Raw genomic sequence first — 14,818 nt, forward strand, 5'->3', positions numbered from 1 at the left:
CAGCTAGATTGAGAATTAGATATAGCACAAATTATGCAAAATATAATGTTATAAAGTTAGGCCACGAGGAAACTAGAGTAGCATACTTAGAATATTTAAAATCTAAATTCCAGCATGAAGCAGCAGTGGTAGATAAACAAAACTGGAGAGGTGCCATGGGATACTGATACACTTATGCTCTCTGATTCATTCAAAATGACAGTTTTTATATGAAAGCCAAAAAAAGAAGGAAAACTGAAAGCAGCAGATACTGAAAATTCAAATTTGTGGCATAGTGAATTCTGGACCAGGATCTGTGAAACCCAGGTCCAAGTCTCTGCTCAGATACAAAACAGGGATTTGGGCCAGTACCAAAGCCTAACCAGGACATTTGTGAGAACAGAAAGCAGGGAAAGGATGTAATCAGGATTTTGTGGAAGGAAGATTCGAATAAAAAACACACTAGAGCAAAATAATACATTGCTCTTGACTCTGTGAGTGTTTACATCTTCACCTAACTAGTTTTTACCAATCTCTGCATTTCTACAAAAATACAAATACCTTGGTATTTCTACCACACTACATGCAACTTCTGAATCAGTTGTGGAAGATTGGTATGGTTATTTCACATATGCAAACATGTTACTTGAAATGCCTACTTATGCAGCTTGCTCAAAAATGATCCTGTAATTGTATGAACAAATTACTCCCAGAGCTGTGTTTCAGCATGTTTTACAGGTGATTTATTCCTATAAAATATTTTCTGAATATAAAAATAATTACAGATAGGTAATATTAGTCAAAATCGCATATATACATATTCAAGTTAATATAAAACAGTAAAAAGAGACAGCTGTATACACAAATCAATTCCAAAGACTTCATACTATATCCTTACATATACTTTCCTAAAACATTCCTCGTAACACTGAGTCCAACCACTAGCTGAACATTTTTTTAAAAAAACCCCCAAAGTGTACAAGGATTATTTATTCCAACAAGAACACATATCCATTATTGGAAAATACTGATGTGATCAAATGCTCGTGCACAGTATAAGTGAATGTTGAAACTGAAAGTTGTATTTTAGAATCTACATAAAATGCAGGACAACATATTAATGCTTGTTGCAATACTGCTTTCATCTCTCAATCCTACTGCACGCTACTTTTTTCATATTGTTTTGTGTTAATCTCTTTGGAAGTTCTACCTAAGGGATTGTCATGATCAGAGGTATTCTTGAAAGCAGCAAATAGCCTTGATTTTAAAACTTCCCTTACGATATGATTTCACTGATTCATATCATTTAAAAATGAATTTGCATTATTTCTCATCCTGCGACTGTCACAAAAGGTTAAAGTATGTTTTTGTTGTAAATGTAGTTGCACGTACATTCTGATACAATTTACTGCTGGATTAGAGGACTTTGATGAAATAGATGCAAAACATCAAAATGAGCAGGAACAATTTATTCTGTACTTCACTGAGTGTACAGCCAGGAGAGAGAAGTGCTGAACCTTTACTGCTGGAACAAACAACTGTGCATGCAGATACAAAAGCACTCTATCTTAGGTTAAGGAAGTTTAAAAATGCATGGAAGCATTCTTAAAATTTTGTAAACACACATACATCTAAATTTATAAGCTGAAGTGTTACTCACAATAGCATGTCATTTATGTTTCCCATAATCTTTGAGAGGAAAAAAAATATTACTTTTGATGGGGCTTTTGAATCAATCACTGATGTATATCCTCCATTCTAGAATACACTGTTTGTTCTCTTTTTAACATGTATATTAAGAAGTAAATACAACATATGCCGAAGCAACAAATTAGTAACAAAACTTTTATCTGACACAGTCTTATATTACAAAGTGTAAAGTCCGAGGCACAGATTTTATAAACAAAGTAAATTATCTGTATTCTAACACAAATGTTTTGTACCAATTAAATACAGTGTAGCAGAAATAGAATATAAATTACACTTTTTACAGTAAATAGCAAAATACTAAGACAGTTTACTATATACATATATGAATCAAAGAACAGCAGCTTTTCCGTAAGGTCCCATTATCTCAACTACTTTCCAAGAAATCAAGAACAAATATGGCAGGCAGCACATTACCTTTTCCATTACCACTGGCTACTTTATACAGATCCAAGACAGTTTCTGTACATGGAATAGCTTGTCAAGGATTCAAAAGCATCATACCCAATCCATAGTGAAAAATGAACTTACCACACTAAAATCAGCTCAGAACATTTAGCTTCAGTTTGGACTCAGCCAGCAACAAACAGTGAATGGGTTTATAGCTGTGGTCCCACTGCTCCTGCCTTGTTCCCTCTCTGTTTTCAAAGAAGCCATTTGTTGAAAATTTTGTCCTCCTTCTGTACAATAACACTGTTTTTGAATTCAGGTTGCTTGGCTGTCCTGTGTTGGCACGTAAAACACCAAACGTGCAAGCTTTAGGCATTGTTAATATTTTCAGTATATGTCAAGAAGTCAGCACGGAGGCAGGCCCTTAGGAAGACCAACCCCCCCCCCCCAAAAAAAACCCCTACAGTCTCTTCAGTGTGCTTACTAAAACACAGGATATAAGGCGGCATGGTGCCTGACGTTAATGTCTAAAAATATGGCACCAAGCCTTCAAACATGTATAATTATCACAAGACAAACAGCAAGTGTGTTCTTTGGTAATTAATAGCACATTGTTGCTTTTCATTCAGAAATATATATACAGCCTTCCCACACAATAAAACATTTGATTTAAAATATGATCTAATTTGCTGAGTAACGAACAGTCAAGTACCTCACGGTTATCTACAAACTAACTGCAATTTAGCGAACGCTCATGTCTCCCTTTTGGCAGACAAACGATACAGCCATTTTACATATCTATTTATTAAAAAAAAGAACTGCAAAATTATCTCCATGATTTAAATATTCAACATGGACAGATCAAAACTACACCAGTCACTTCAAAGCAAAAGTGTTTCCACACAGTGATACGTGCAGCAAGTGCAAAAAATAAACTGCAGTTTTAGTTGATCCAAGATTTTCTGATCTCCTGTTTTCTTGAAAAAGCAGAAGCTGCTGCATTGCCAGACTGACAGGGGGCTGCTGCTCTTGTTCTGGAAGAGGAGGACGCTTGACCTGCATTCTTCCACTTCTCCCCGTTGGAAGGTAATACCTGAGGCTGTGAACCAACACTGCATGTCGTTGTGGAAACTGGTGCTTTAGAGAGACATCCAGGGCGAACGAATACCCCATGTTGTGGCTTGCAGTGAAAATATTCTCTGCCATTTACAGTGCCATCATGTTTCCCTTAGGATAAAAACAAAACATAGTATTAGAATTGTATTCAGCCACAGTTTTCAAAGTTATTTTGCAGATTAAGCGGCTGGCAGCCACCAGAGGAGTAATTCTGGAAAATGTCATCATTATACTTGTGATAATAAGATTCAGGAAGAAGAAACCAATGAATAATCTTGTACTGAGAGTTTTATTCTGATAGCAGTGAGTGCTTCAGGTAAATAAAGCTGTGTAAATTAAGGTGTTGCAGTTTTGCATGGCAATATCAATGCAGTGCTCCTGATCAGAAGGAACACTGATACATGAATCCCTTCTTCTTCCATCTGCTCTGAGCTAACTGACCTTGCCGGCCAAATAACACATGACAAACTAGAAAGTGTTAAGGTCGGGGAGAAGGAAGAGGTGTTTCAGGGCATTTGTTGATTACTAATGAACATGAAATGCTATTGTGTACAAATATCTTTTGTCTTGTTATATCTTTGAATACTTGAGTGTTACTGAACTGAAAATCACTGTGAACAGCTCCATCCCGACTTCACTGGCTGTGAATTGGTCAGTTAATGCTCTTTAAATAGTCTCTAGATGAGTAAATGTTTAGGAAATATTTTGTTTGATTTCAATATTTTGACATGCTACAATTTTCAGTAGCAGACACCTGACAGTACTTGACAGCTGAGATGAAACTGTGATCAGAATCAAATGGTACCTGACAGCTAATAGCTTTTAGTGTGTTTGGTACTTGCATAATTCATTTGTTTTCCAATCAAAACCCATAGTCTTCAAAATGTGTGAAATAGAATTTCAATGACATCATTTCTGCAATTCAAATGTCAAATTATGAATCCAAAACTCAAATTCAAAGCTTGAAAATACTTTTGTATCTTGAACTTTTCAGTTTTATACATAAGCTATACATTAATGAACCCTAAAGGCAGAAATGACTTCTCCCTTGATTAAACTATTTAAAGAAATCCACAAAACAAAAACATACATCAAATAAGGCAGTAGTCACAGGTTAGGGTTATCCTGTCCTGGATTATAGGGGCATGCAAATATTACTAGACAATTTGTGTCTGCAGAAGTCTAAATGAATCAAGGATATAACAGTTTCTTACCCATCTGGAAATGTAATTCAATGCCAACCCAAGTACCAGATGAAAAATCCACTGGCCCAATATATCTCACTAGGCCAGATTTATTGTTTCCAATAGACACTTGTTCCCCCAATGCCACCCAGTCAGGGAACTCTTCAGCAGTAGCATCTTCATAACCAGAACTATCCAAATTATTTTTTCCAGTAAAGTCATCTGCTAGGAAAGAATCTGCATCCATCTGACAATGAGAACCCTTTTTTCCTTTAATAGCAGAGCTTTCAGTGCTGCTTGTCTGCTGGTGTTCTGCTGGTGAGAACTCCAGTTGGTTCACTGGTTGGTCGTCGTAATTCTTTTTTGAGAAACCCGTGGCACAGTTTGTTTCACCTGCTGAAAGCTTTTTTCTTCTGTTAGAAGAGCCACTAGAAAAGAATTGTGGCACTCCCGAACATTCAAGTTCCTTTGCATCTTCAACACCCATAAATTCCGTAAAAGCATAATCTTCAAAAACATTCAAAATGCGCTCAACTGTTACTTCCCGAGTTGTGAATTCAATTCCACGTTCTGTGATTTTATTGTCCGAAGAATCCGCAACTGAATTTTGCGACTTTGTGGCTTCGACGCTGGTGGTGCTTTGGGACAGTGGGATCTCTCTTGCCAAGACATTGTTTCCTTTGAGGGGTGACACGGCTCTCTCATCTTTAGACCCGCCCCTTTCTGGTTCCAAAGCTTCCTTGTTTGAAGATCTTAAATCATAGGAGAGATGGTCGCTGGAGTCCAAATCTCTGCTTTGATTCGCTAATTGGTCTGTGCTATCGCTACAGGAAACTACCATATCAGACAAAGTAGCATTTGAGGCACTGTGAGAAAAGTAGCCACTAGTAATGCTGCTAGTGGTGGGGCTTCGGGATACCTCTTTCTCAAGGATCCGGGAATTTACTAAGTCTCCTTTAGAAGGTAGCCATTCCCTGCTTTCCAGGCTAGCATTATAAACACTAAAATCTGCAAACTCTTCTGGCACATAAGGCTTCTTGTTAATGGCCTCCAACTCATCGTCTTCTTCCGAGTCCTGTGAAAATGTTAAAGAGAGATAAACTATTACTTTAGAAAGTTGTTTTTGTGTTATGTTTACAAAAATATTCTTTCCCCATTTCATCTTAAGGACTGTTCACTACCACCTTCAAAAGGGAGAAATCTTTTTTTCAGAGGCTTGGGGAAAATTCCTTTTATCAATAGGCCATTCACAATTTTAACCAAATGAACCAATAACATTTCACAGCAGAACTGCAAAAGCCAAGATGGGCATGGAACAGGAGGGCAAGTGATATCTCATACTCCCAAGAACCCTGTCAGCAGCCACTGGCAGATCAGTCTAAATCCATCCACAGAAAAAGGACAGCAGGCGCTTCTGACACCTCAGGCACCCCAAGTTTGCTCCCCAAGTTGAAATAGGTTGAGATACTTTTTAACCAGCAAAGAATCTCACAAAGGCATCACAGCTAATATTATGAGGCAGTCAGACTTGGGTATTACCATGTCATGAACCACCCCCGCTGAGTTATTTCCATCTTGTTAGCATACAATCAAGAAAAGTAAATGGATTAATTTTGACCTAGAAAGGGAATGTGGTGTAGGATTAGTATTTTCATGACAGCAGCCATGGACTACCTCTGTCCTCCAAATTGTTATCCTAGACCAGGGGTCTGCAATCTGCGGCTCTCCAGATGTTAATGGACTACAAATCCCATCAGCCCCTGCCAGCATGGACAATTGGCCATGGTGACAGGGGATGATGGGAATTTTAGTCCATGAACATCTGGAGAGCCACAGGTTGCAGACCCCTGTCCTAGACAGATCAAGTGTATTTTAAACAGTGGACCTATATAATAGGTTCACAGGCAGTGTCTATTTTTGCATTTACATGTGTTTATAAACAGAAGCATATAACTGTTTCCAAATATCTGCAATCAAAACAAAGCAGACAAATGCAATTTTATTACAGTGGTGTGAAACATTTGTATATGGTGTAATATATCATTGGTAAAACATGCTAAGAGCAGTCAGTCACTGCAACTCCTCAAAAGGCTGAATTATATTATGAATCAAATTAATTTAGTATTTCATGCAAAAAATGAACATTCAGTAAAGGAACATGCAAGCACACTTTTAATCCATTATTTATTTGATTAGCTCCTCAGATAATCATTTGATTGACTCATCAGACGCAGGAGAAGTTCAGTCTTTCAAAAAATGAATGTCCTCAACAATCAAAGTAATAGGGTCTTAATCCACCACCAGGCATTGTGATAGAGAACCACAGGAAAACTTACAGTCTTCTTCACATGAATGCTATTGTGTTCTACTGGCATGCTACTGGCATTACTTCCTGAGGGCACAACGCAGCCAATGTTATATGCCTGAGATGACAGCATGCTCTGCAAAGGCTGAGACACACAAACACAGCATACAATGAGCATACTGACACTTAACCCATGCAAGTTAATAGGACAGAAGGACTGCTTATTAAAACAAGGCAAGCCAGAAGGTAGGCAAGTAACCTGCCAAATCCGTGCAATGTCTCAGTAAAAAAGCACTGAACGGAATAAAATATGAAGCACTTTCTAAAAAGGATCCAGACTTAAGGATAAACTGACTTAAGGACATTGACACAGACTCACGTGCAATGTTCACCTTTAAACTATGCAGAGCACTATGCATTGTTCAACAGAGGACCAAAAAAAATGCTGTAAGATATCATTCCAAATGAAAGAGAACAAGATTTGCTAACATTTTATTGTGGGATTTCCAGAGTTCCCAAGGCTCCTTATTACAAGTGTGCATGCTGCAACCTATTTGCTAGATACATAAAATAATTACTGGCACCTATATGTGTGAACATTCAAAAAGCTTATTATTACTTACATTTCTTCTACCTACCTCTTTGCTAAGCAGAGGTCGAGTTTCAAGACACGTTTTTTTGTTTTCTTCTCTTACTGGCATTAGAGGTTTGAAAAACTTGGGTGGCTGCGGAGAAAATGCTTTAAACGGACTGGTGATTGATGCCTGTGGATTCTCCAAAACAGTACCTTGTAGAACATAAAAGTGCCCAATAGGTTAGCTATTCAGACATTCCTCTGGAATAAATCAATGAGAAAGACATTGGACAGCAAAACAAATTCCCCAGGAGTGGTGCAGTTAGACAAAGCTGGAGATAAGCTCCTCAGTGAGATCTAGCAACTTGACACCTGAGCCAGCCAGAGATCCACCAATAGTTAATACAGATTAATGCTGAGCAAGAAGGACAAACGGTATAAAGCTGGCAGACTTAAATTCTAAATAGATTTGGACTGGATGTTCTGCTTGCGTGCTAATATAGCTAGAAATTTAAAGGCAGTAAACAAAAAATATAATCACATGCTATACATCTCATTTTTATTCTTTTATTATCTGCACTTATTTATCCAATTAAACACACACATACATACACCCTTACCACCAGTGTCTTTATTTCGGCGAGGTGAATCCCTGGGTAAAGTCCCATAACATGATACGTCTTGATAACTGGTGGAACAATCTGAAATATCTATCTGGCCTTCTGACCAATCCTGAAGTCACAAAAAAAAATCAAGGAAAATTAAGAATAGTGTACAAAGCATTTCAGTAATTCAGTTTCTTTCAAAAGTCCATTTCCTCTCTTTGACATACCTTTTAAATATATTTTTGTTAATTATGAACATACCCAGGAATCTCCTTATTTCATAAAAAGGAAGAATTCTTACTTGTGTTTTTAAAAAATAATCCTATACTTTTAGTAACCTGTTAACCAGAGTGTCTTCTGCCCCTAATGCAAGAAAGTAACTGACAATATTGCATTTGCAGAGCTAAAAATAACTAGGGCTGAGTAGAAATTAGATTTCTGAATGTTAGTAAATCAAATTCCACATTCTCGTTCTAAACATTTTACACTTATTTCCAGAAAACAACTGATCACTAATAATTAAACATAACTAAACTTTTCTTGCACTATGAAAAAAATTCTAATTTACTACATTTTCAAATCCTATGAAAGACTGAGGTCCCTAGTTCAATTTCTGAATCTCATACCTTATCATCATCACAGCCAGATAGATCTAAGCGGCTAGAAGATACCTAAAACCATAAACAATAAACAAGCGTTAAGTCAAATGAATGCTAAATTTGCAACTTTTGTGGTTATCATTGGCAAAACCTCCTACAATCAGCCTTTGTAAACTTAAAAGACAAGATGCTGACATGCAACTGTGGTTCTCTCTCTCTCTCTTCTTGGTGAGAGGTAGAATGTGATTCTTGTTCCATTTATCAGTCTGCATAAGTCTTAATTTTCTTTTTGATCTGCCTGGGTAAGCCAAGTTTGGATGAACGTTTGTGGTTTTCTTCTGCAGAGAGGTATGAGAAATCTTCCTATGTGTTATTAACTTTTGTTTGTTCTAATTTATAGCTTATGCCTGGTTATAGGCAAGGGTGGGGATTCAACAATAATGCCAATTGGGGACTGATAGGTTGGGTCTATCCAGGAGAATATTATGCTTCCCCCTTAAATGCTTGTAGCTTGGAGGTGGCTGCTGGAATCTAGTTTACAGTTGAAGATTCAAGATTTTTGGAAAAGCATAAGCATTTATTGTCATTGTGCACGCACAACGAAAATTTACAGCAGCATTCCTCGATGCACACAAATTCAGACTCATACCCCATCCTCACTTTCCCCTTCCTCCACCCATCCCAACACAGCCCCAAACACATCAACACAAAGCCCCGGAGTTCAGCATCGCCACAGCTCTAGAGTAGAAGCTGTCTCTAAGTCTCTTTGTCCTAGTTTTTATAGACCTGTATCGTCTGCTGGATGGTAGCAGTTCAAAAAGAGAGTGTGCTGGATGAGACGGATCTCTCAGAATATTTTGGGCTTTCTTTAGGCTTTGGGAATTATAGAGTTCTTCCAAGGAGGGGAGAGGGCAGCCGATAATCCTCTGTGCAGTAGTGATCACCCTTTGGAGCGCCTTCCTATCCGCCACTGTGCAACTGGAGAACCATACACAGATGCAGTAGGTTAAGACACTCTCTATAGCACAGCGGTAAAAGGACACCAGGAGTTTTCCATTCAGTTGTTGTTTCCTTAACAGTCTAAGATAGTACAGTCTTTGCTGGGCCTTCTTAACCACCGCGGCAGTCTGTACACCCCAGGTCAAGTCCTCTTTAATCATAACGCCCAGAAATTTAAAACTAGCCACCCTGTGGCACACATAACTTTTTTCTGGCTTTGGCTGATATACAGCCACTCCTTGAAAGCTGAGATGTTGGTCATTGTGATTTGTGCTTTCAGAACATCTCAGATTATTATGAATGAAATCTATATAAGGCTGCTGCTGAAGTATCCAAAAATGCTGATTAGTCCAAAGTGCAGCTAGATTGCTTTTAGGGCTTACAAGAACTATATTACCTGTGTGTCAAAAGGTACACAATAGCTGCCCATTGGCAGGAAAATTCAAAATGCTAGCACTTATTTTTATACCCCCAGTGATATAGGAACAGGTAACACAAAGGACTACTTTTTTCCATACTGTCCAATGGACCACTTAAAGCCAATATCCCAAGCCTACTATCTGTGTCTCTGCTCACAAAACTGAGGGGTGCAGTAACCAGAGATAGTAACATAGAAGAAGAAGAAGAGGAGGAGGAGGAGGAGGAGGAGGAGGAGGAAGAAGAAGAAGAAGAAGAAGAAGAAGAAGAAGAAGAAGAAGAAGAAGAAGAAGAAGAAGAAGAAGAAGAAGAAGAAGAAGAAGAAGAGTTGGATTTATACCCCCCCCCTTTTCTCCTATAGGAGACTCAAAGGGGTTTACAAACTTCTTTCCCTTCCCCCCTCACAACAAACACCCTGTGAGGTGGTGGGGCTGACAGAGCTCAGAAGAACTGTGACTAGCCCAAGGTCAGCCAGCTGGCATGTGTTGGAGTGTACAGGCTAATCTGAATTCTCCACAGCTCAGGCAGCAGAGCGGGGAATCAAACCCGGTTCCTCCAGATTAGAGTACACCTGCTCTTAACCACTATGCCACTGCTGCTCCTCAAGTTAGTAGTAGCACCCCAAGTTAACTGGCACCTGAATATTTGAAAAGTGCCCCTTACAATTTCACAATTCTCCTTATTGTCTAAATATGCACAACTAGTTGTAACACTGAAAAGGCATCTTACATTGTGAACATTAGGTGTGCTGACACTCCTCCGTATGTGTCGAGCCTTGGTAGAAAAAGCTTCCTTGACTGTGACAGCCTGTATTAAGACACAAGGAACGCATGAAATATAAAATTCTAACTATAAACATAGCCAATTTGCAGTACAATCCAGATGGAGGGTGGGTGGTAGAATGGACTGTGGGAGTGGCACGGACCCGCACCAACATGTTTGCCCACCCCACCAGCATAAGTGACACTTAAAGTGGTGGGGAAGGCGAAAAGGGAGGTGGCTGGAAGAGGTTTCCTCTCCTAGTGATACACTGGTGTAAAGGAGGCTGCCAGCACAGCTTGGGGCGGGCAAGGAGCATTCTGGGGTTAGAGCTGACAGTAGCTGGCCTACACCAGGCTTTCAGCCTGGGAACTCCCTTGGTGCAGTCCTCTGATTTACATCATGAAAACATGTGGCATAAGTCATTTTTTACAATTGAGTTTTTCTGGGCAGCAGTTGGGGGGAGTTTCCCATGGTTTGCTGCACCGCATGAAGATTCACTGGAGGCGATGCAGCACTGCCTCCCCCACACCCTCCCCATCCACCACACAGCTCCCCCCAAATCTGGATTCGGTTGTAAAGCTTATTTTGGAAGAAACATGAAACATACATTTGTGCACACAAAGCATACTTTACTTTTGTTTAAACAGCTTTTCAATTAAATTTCCAAATTGAAAATCACATCAACTAGGATTGGCAAACTACCCTATATACTAAAGGTGAAAAAAAGAAAATAACAGGTATTCCTCATAGACATAAGAGCCATAATAACAGGTCAGACCTCTTGTCTACTTGCCTGTCTTAGTCGTTCAAGACTCAAAATATTTTCGACATGCAATACTCCACGGGTATACTTCTCTATGTAAGTTTCACCATCTGATGTACCCTCGTTTTCACTCTTGGCTGCCATCAAAGCTAGGGTCTCTCGGTCCTCAATTTCTTCTGTAGCCTAAAATTTAAGTTTAAGACCAAAATACAAATTGATAGCAACATTTGTCAGTTTGGGCTAATATCCTTCAAGAAGTCTACATAGTTCCCTGATACTCTGATTTTCCCACTTATTTCTTGACAGAAAGACATTAGAATGTACCTTTGGTATATTGGACACTATTTCATATGCCACACCACAAGCATAACATATATTCTTCAATGATATTCTTCTTTTCAGACTCTGGGTAAAACTCTAAAAAAAAGGCAAAAGTAGTTTTGAAAAATGCAGAATTCACATAGTAAATAGCTTGATCACGCAAGCAAGCTAATAAAAATACAATTAAAAAGCAGATCTGAAACACCTTCCTTATATGTAGTCTTAGAAAACATTATTTCAAGATCAGTTCACAGATCAGTTCATTGCACTGCACCAGAGGTGGGATCCAGCAGGTTCTCACCAGTTCCCGAGAGTGGGTTACTAATTATTTGTGTGTGCCGAGAGGGGGTTACTAATTGGGTCCGCTTTTCCGTTAGAAATTCCATTAGGTCCAAAAATCATAAAGCCCTGTTGTTTCCTATGTGGCTGGTTAGCGAAGGTAGAAAACGGGATAATTCTTCCTGTTGGGCTGTTTTAAAAACATGTTTTAGAAATATGGTAAAGTTCCTTGTTTCAGGAAAATATCCTTCTTTTGATTTCTAGAAACAAAATTAAGTATTTGAAAGTATTAAGTATTTGACAGGCAGTCAATTAGAGGAGAAGTAGTTGTTTCTGTTGGCAGTATTAGATGATGGGACTTGCTATAATGAGTTTTAAAATTATGGACAGAAAAGATACCAGCTGGAGAGTGCAAAGGAACTTTTTTTTACAGTAAGAGTTTTTTACAGTACGGACAGATGGAAATTATTAATGCCCGCCTCGGAATGCCCATTGCCACGCGCCCCATCGGTAGGCCCCGCCCAGCCCCATTGGCGCTACGCCACTGTTTGAATCCCACCACCATGGGAACCTGTTACTAAAATTTTTGGATCCCACCACTGCACTGCACCCAGCACATTCTTTGACACCTTTTTGTCAAACACAGACTCGGATCTGAAGAACCAAGGAAAGATGGGCATAGATCCTATCCTAAGGACCAGTTGTGGCTTGGAAAAGAGAAATACCAGCATGTGTGGCAAGACACAAATATTACCCACATTTCTGGCTTTTTCCAGTCCCACCCCAACGCCCCAAAACTTGCTCCTGAGATTCAAGTATATCAGAAACAAATCCTACTTGAGGGCTGCACCTCAGAAAGGAAGTTTACAACATATAGTGCCTGCGCACAGAAATGTACAAGGCCCACCCACCCTAGCAGAGGGAGGGAAGGGGAGGGGTTCCATGCAATGGAAGGGGAGTGAGGGAGGTGAGGGAGTGAGGGGTGGCATGCAAGGGAGGGGGTCCTACCTATATTAAATGGATTAGGATCTCAAACCCATTTAATATGCAGCAATTTTCTGTATTGATATTGCTTCCTTGTAGGAGAATTGTGTATTGTTAACAATGAGCACACATTGTTAGCTACATGTGAAAGGATATAGGATAACATATGCAGTATTATTATTATTATTATTATTATTATTATTATTATTATTATTATTATTATTATTATTATTATTATTATTTTATTAGACTTAATAGACCGCCTAACCCCCGAAGGGCTCTTTCAGTAGTAGTGCTGAAATTAACAGGTATGAATCAAATAAGTGCCTTGATGGGAAACCAAGGTAAACCAGATTAAAATACTCAAATTATTAGTTTTTACTGTTAATTAGTTTTTACTGTTAATTAGTTTACTGTTTTTACTGTTTTTTACTGTTAATTAGTTTTAAAAGAATACAAAATAGACAAATGCTGTGACACACAGAAAGGCAGAGCTCAAACATGGTAGTTATTGCTACAATAAAATAATTACGTCTCATGGTGATAAGAAACGGACAAATTTAAATATCCAAATTAACACTGTAATATTATCCATCTCAAGTACTACATTGTTTTTGACGCAAATTTATTTTTTGTGCAATAAACATTGACAGCAGACCTGAATGGTAAGAATCTGTTACCTGTTTATTGTAAATATTAGCAGCAATCCTTTTCCGTAACATCAGTTCCATAGCTGCAGGATGGCTAAGCTGCACTGTGATCTTCACTATTAAGTAGATTCTCTCATGTTGGGGTGTTACCCTGTTTAAGTGCACTGAATCATGCACAGAAGAATCCCAAGCAGCAGTGGCTGAAACCTAAGAGCAGTTCAGGAGAGAATAAAAAGAAACCAACGTAGATTAGACAAACTTACCTATGAAATGCAAAAATGCCTAATGAGCAGAACACAGAAGCTTCAATGAAACTATTTAAAAATAATACAAGATAAATAATAATACAAATAAAACAAGAGGGGATCCACAAGAAACCTCAGGGAGGGTCCATCCAATCTCCCCATCTTTGCTTTCTTCCTTCTCCCTCTTCTATAATATCTTTCCCCTCTCCTTCTCCTCCATCCCTTATCTGTAATTGCCTCCTCTTCTCTATCTTCCCACCGCTATTTCTCCCTAATCCCTTTCTACAAGATTCCACCATCTCTTTCTCCCCCTCCTCTGACAATCTTCCACCTTCTCTTGCCTTATCAGTCAATCTTCTTTCTTCCCACTCCCCTTCTCTGATAATTTCACCCCCTTTCTCCCCCTTCTCCAGAAATCTTCCCCCATTTCTCCTCCCCTTTTCTGTTTCTCCCCACCTCTCTTTTCCCCCTTCTCCCCTCCTTATCTTGACCTGCTTTTGGGTCACTTGGGCTGCCTTTGCCTTGAGACCACTCCCGTGTGGGCAGAAGGACCCCCGGCTGCTGTGAATTGCAGCCAACCACAGCAAAAAAATCAGGAGGCTGTTCAAATAAGGATTTAACCTCCCACAATATATATATTTGGAAGCAGATTTTTCTCCAAACATGGGGGACCCCCCCCCCCAAAGTTTGCAGAAAAATTTGAAAACCTTAATAAATATATATATTAAAGAAAAATCTGCTTCCAGTCAGTGTAGGCCTGATCCACAGATTTAGGTATCCACAGTCTGGTCCATACTTGAGTGTTAGATATAGCAATGTATATTTTATTCTGATGGGTCTCCTTTATTGGAAAGAGACCCTCCTCAGCCAATTTTCAAAAGATGGAATAAATTCTAGCATATTATATTCAGGCATTGGAATGATAAAGACAGGCATTGG

General features: G+C 38.9%; 1 protein-coding gene across 5 annotated transcripts in view; it reads right to left on the bottom strand.

The window, feature by feature from the left end:
* Positions 1-699: 699 nt before the first annotated feature.
* Positions 700-14,818, bottom strand: part of KIF13A (kinesin family member 13A) — an 82,480-nt gene continuing 68,361 nt past the window's right edge. For 2 of the 5 annotated variants that reach the window (XM_048507643.1, XM_048507644.1), the window contains 10 exons: positions 13,665-13,841; positions 11,725-11,817; positions 11,431-11,583; positions 10,605-10,682; positions 8,487-8,531; positions 7,876-7,987; positions 7,320-7,468; positions 6,713-6,826; positions 4,407-5,451; positions 700-3,303 (listed from right to left, as the gene is read on the bottom strand). In XM_048507643.1, coding sequence (XP_048363600.1) covers positions 3,020-3,303; positions 4,407-5,451; positions 6,713-6,826; positions 7,320-7,468; positions 7,876-7,987; positions 8,487-8,531; positions 10,605-10,682; positions 11,431-11,583; positions 11,725-11,817; positions 13,665-13,841 — 2,250 coding nt within the window. In that variant the 3' untranslated portion in view covers positions 700-3,019. Of the gene's footprint in view, positions 3,304-4,406; positions 5,452-6,712; positions 6,827-7,304; positions 7,469-7,875; positions 7,988-8,486; positions 8,532-10,604; positions 10,683-11,430; positions 11,584-11,724; positions 11,818-13,664; positions 13,842-14,818 lie in introns of all 5 variants that reach the window. The other 3 variants (XM_048507647.1, XM_048507648.1, XM_048507645.1) reach the window with 2 other exon arrangements.

The sequence above is a fragment of the Sphaerodactylus townsendi genome, linkage group LG09, assembly GCF_021028975.2.
Source record: "Sphaerodactylus townsendi isolate TG3544 linkage group LG09, MPM_Stown_v2.3, whole genome shotgun sequence".
Lineage (NCBI taxonomy): Eukaryota > Metazoa > Chordata > Lepidosauria > Squamata > Sphaerodactylidae > Sphaerodactylus > Sphaerodactylus townsendi.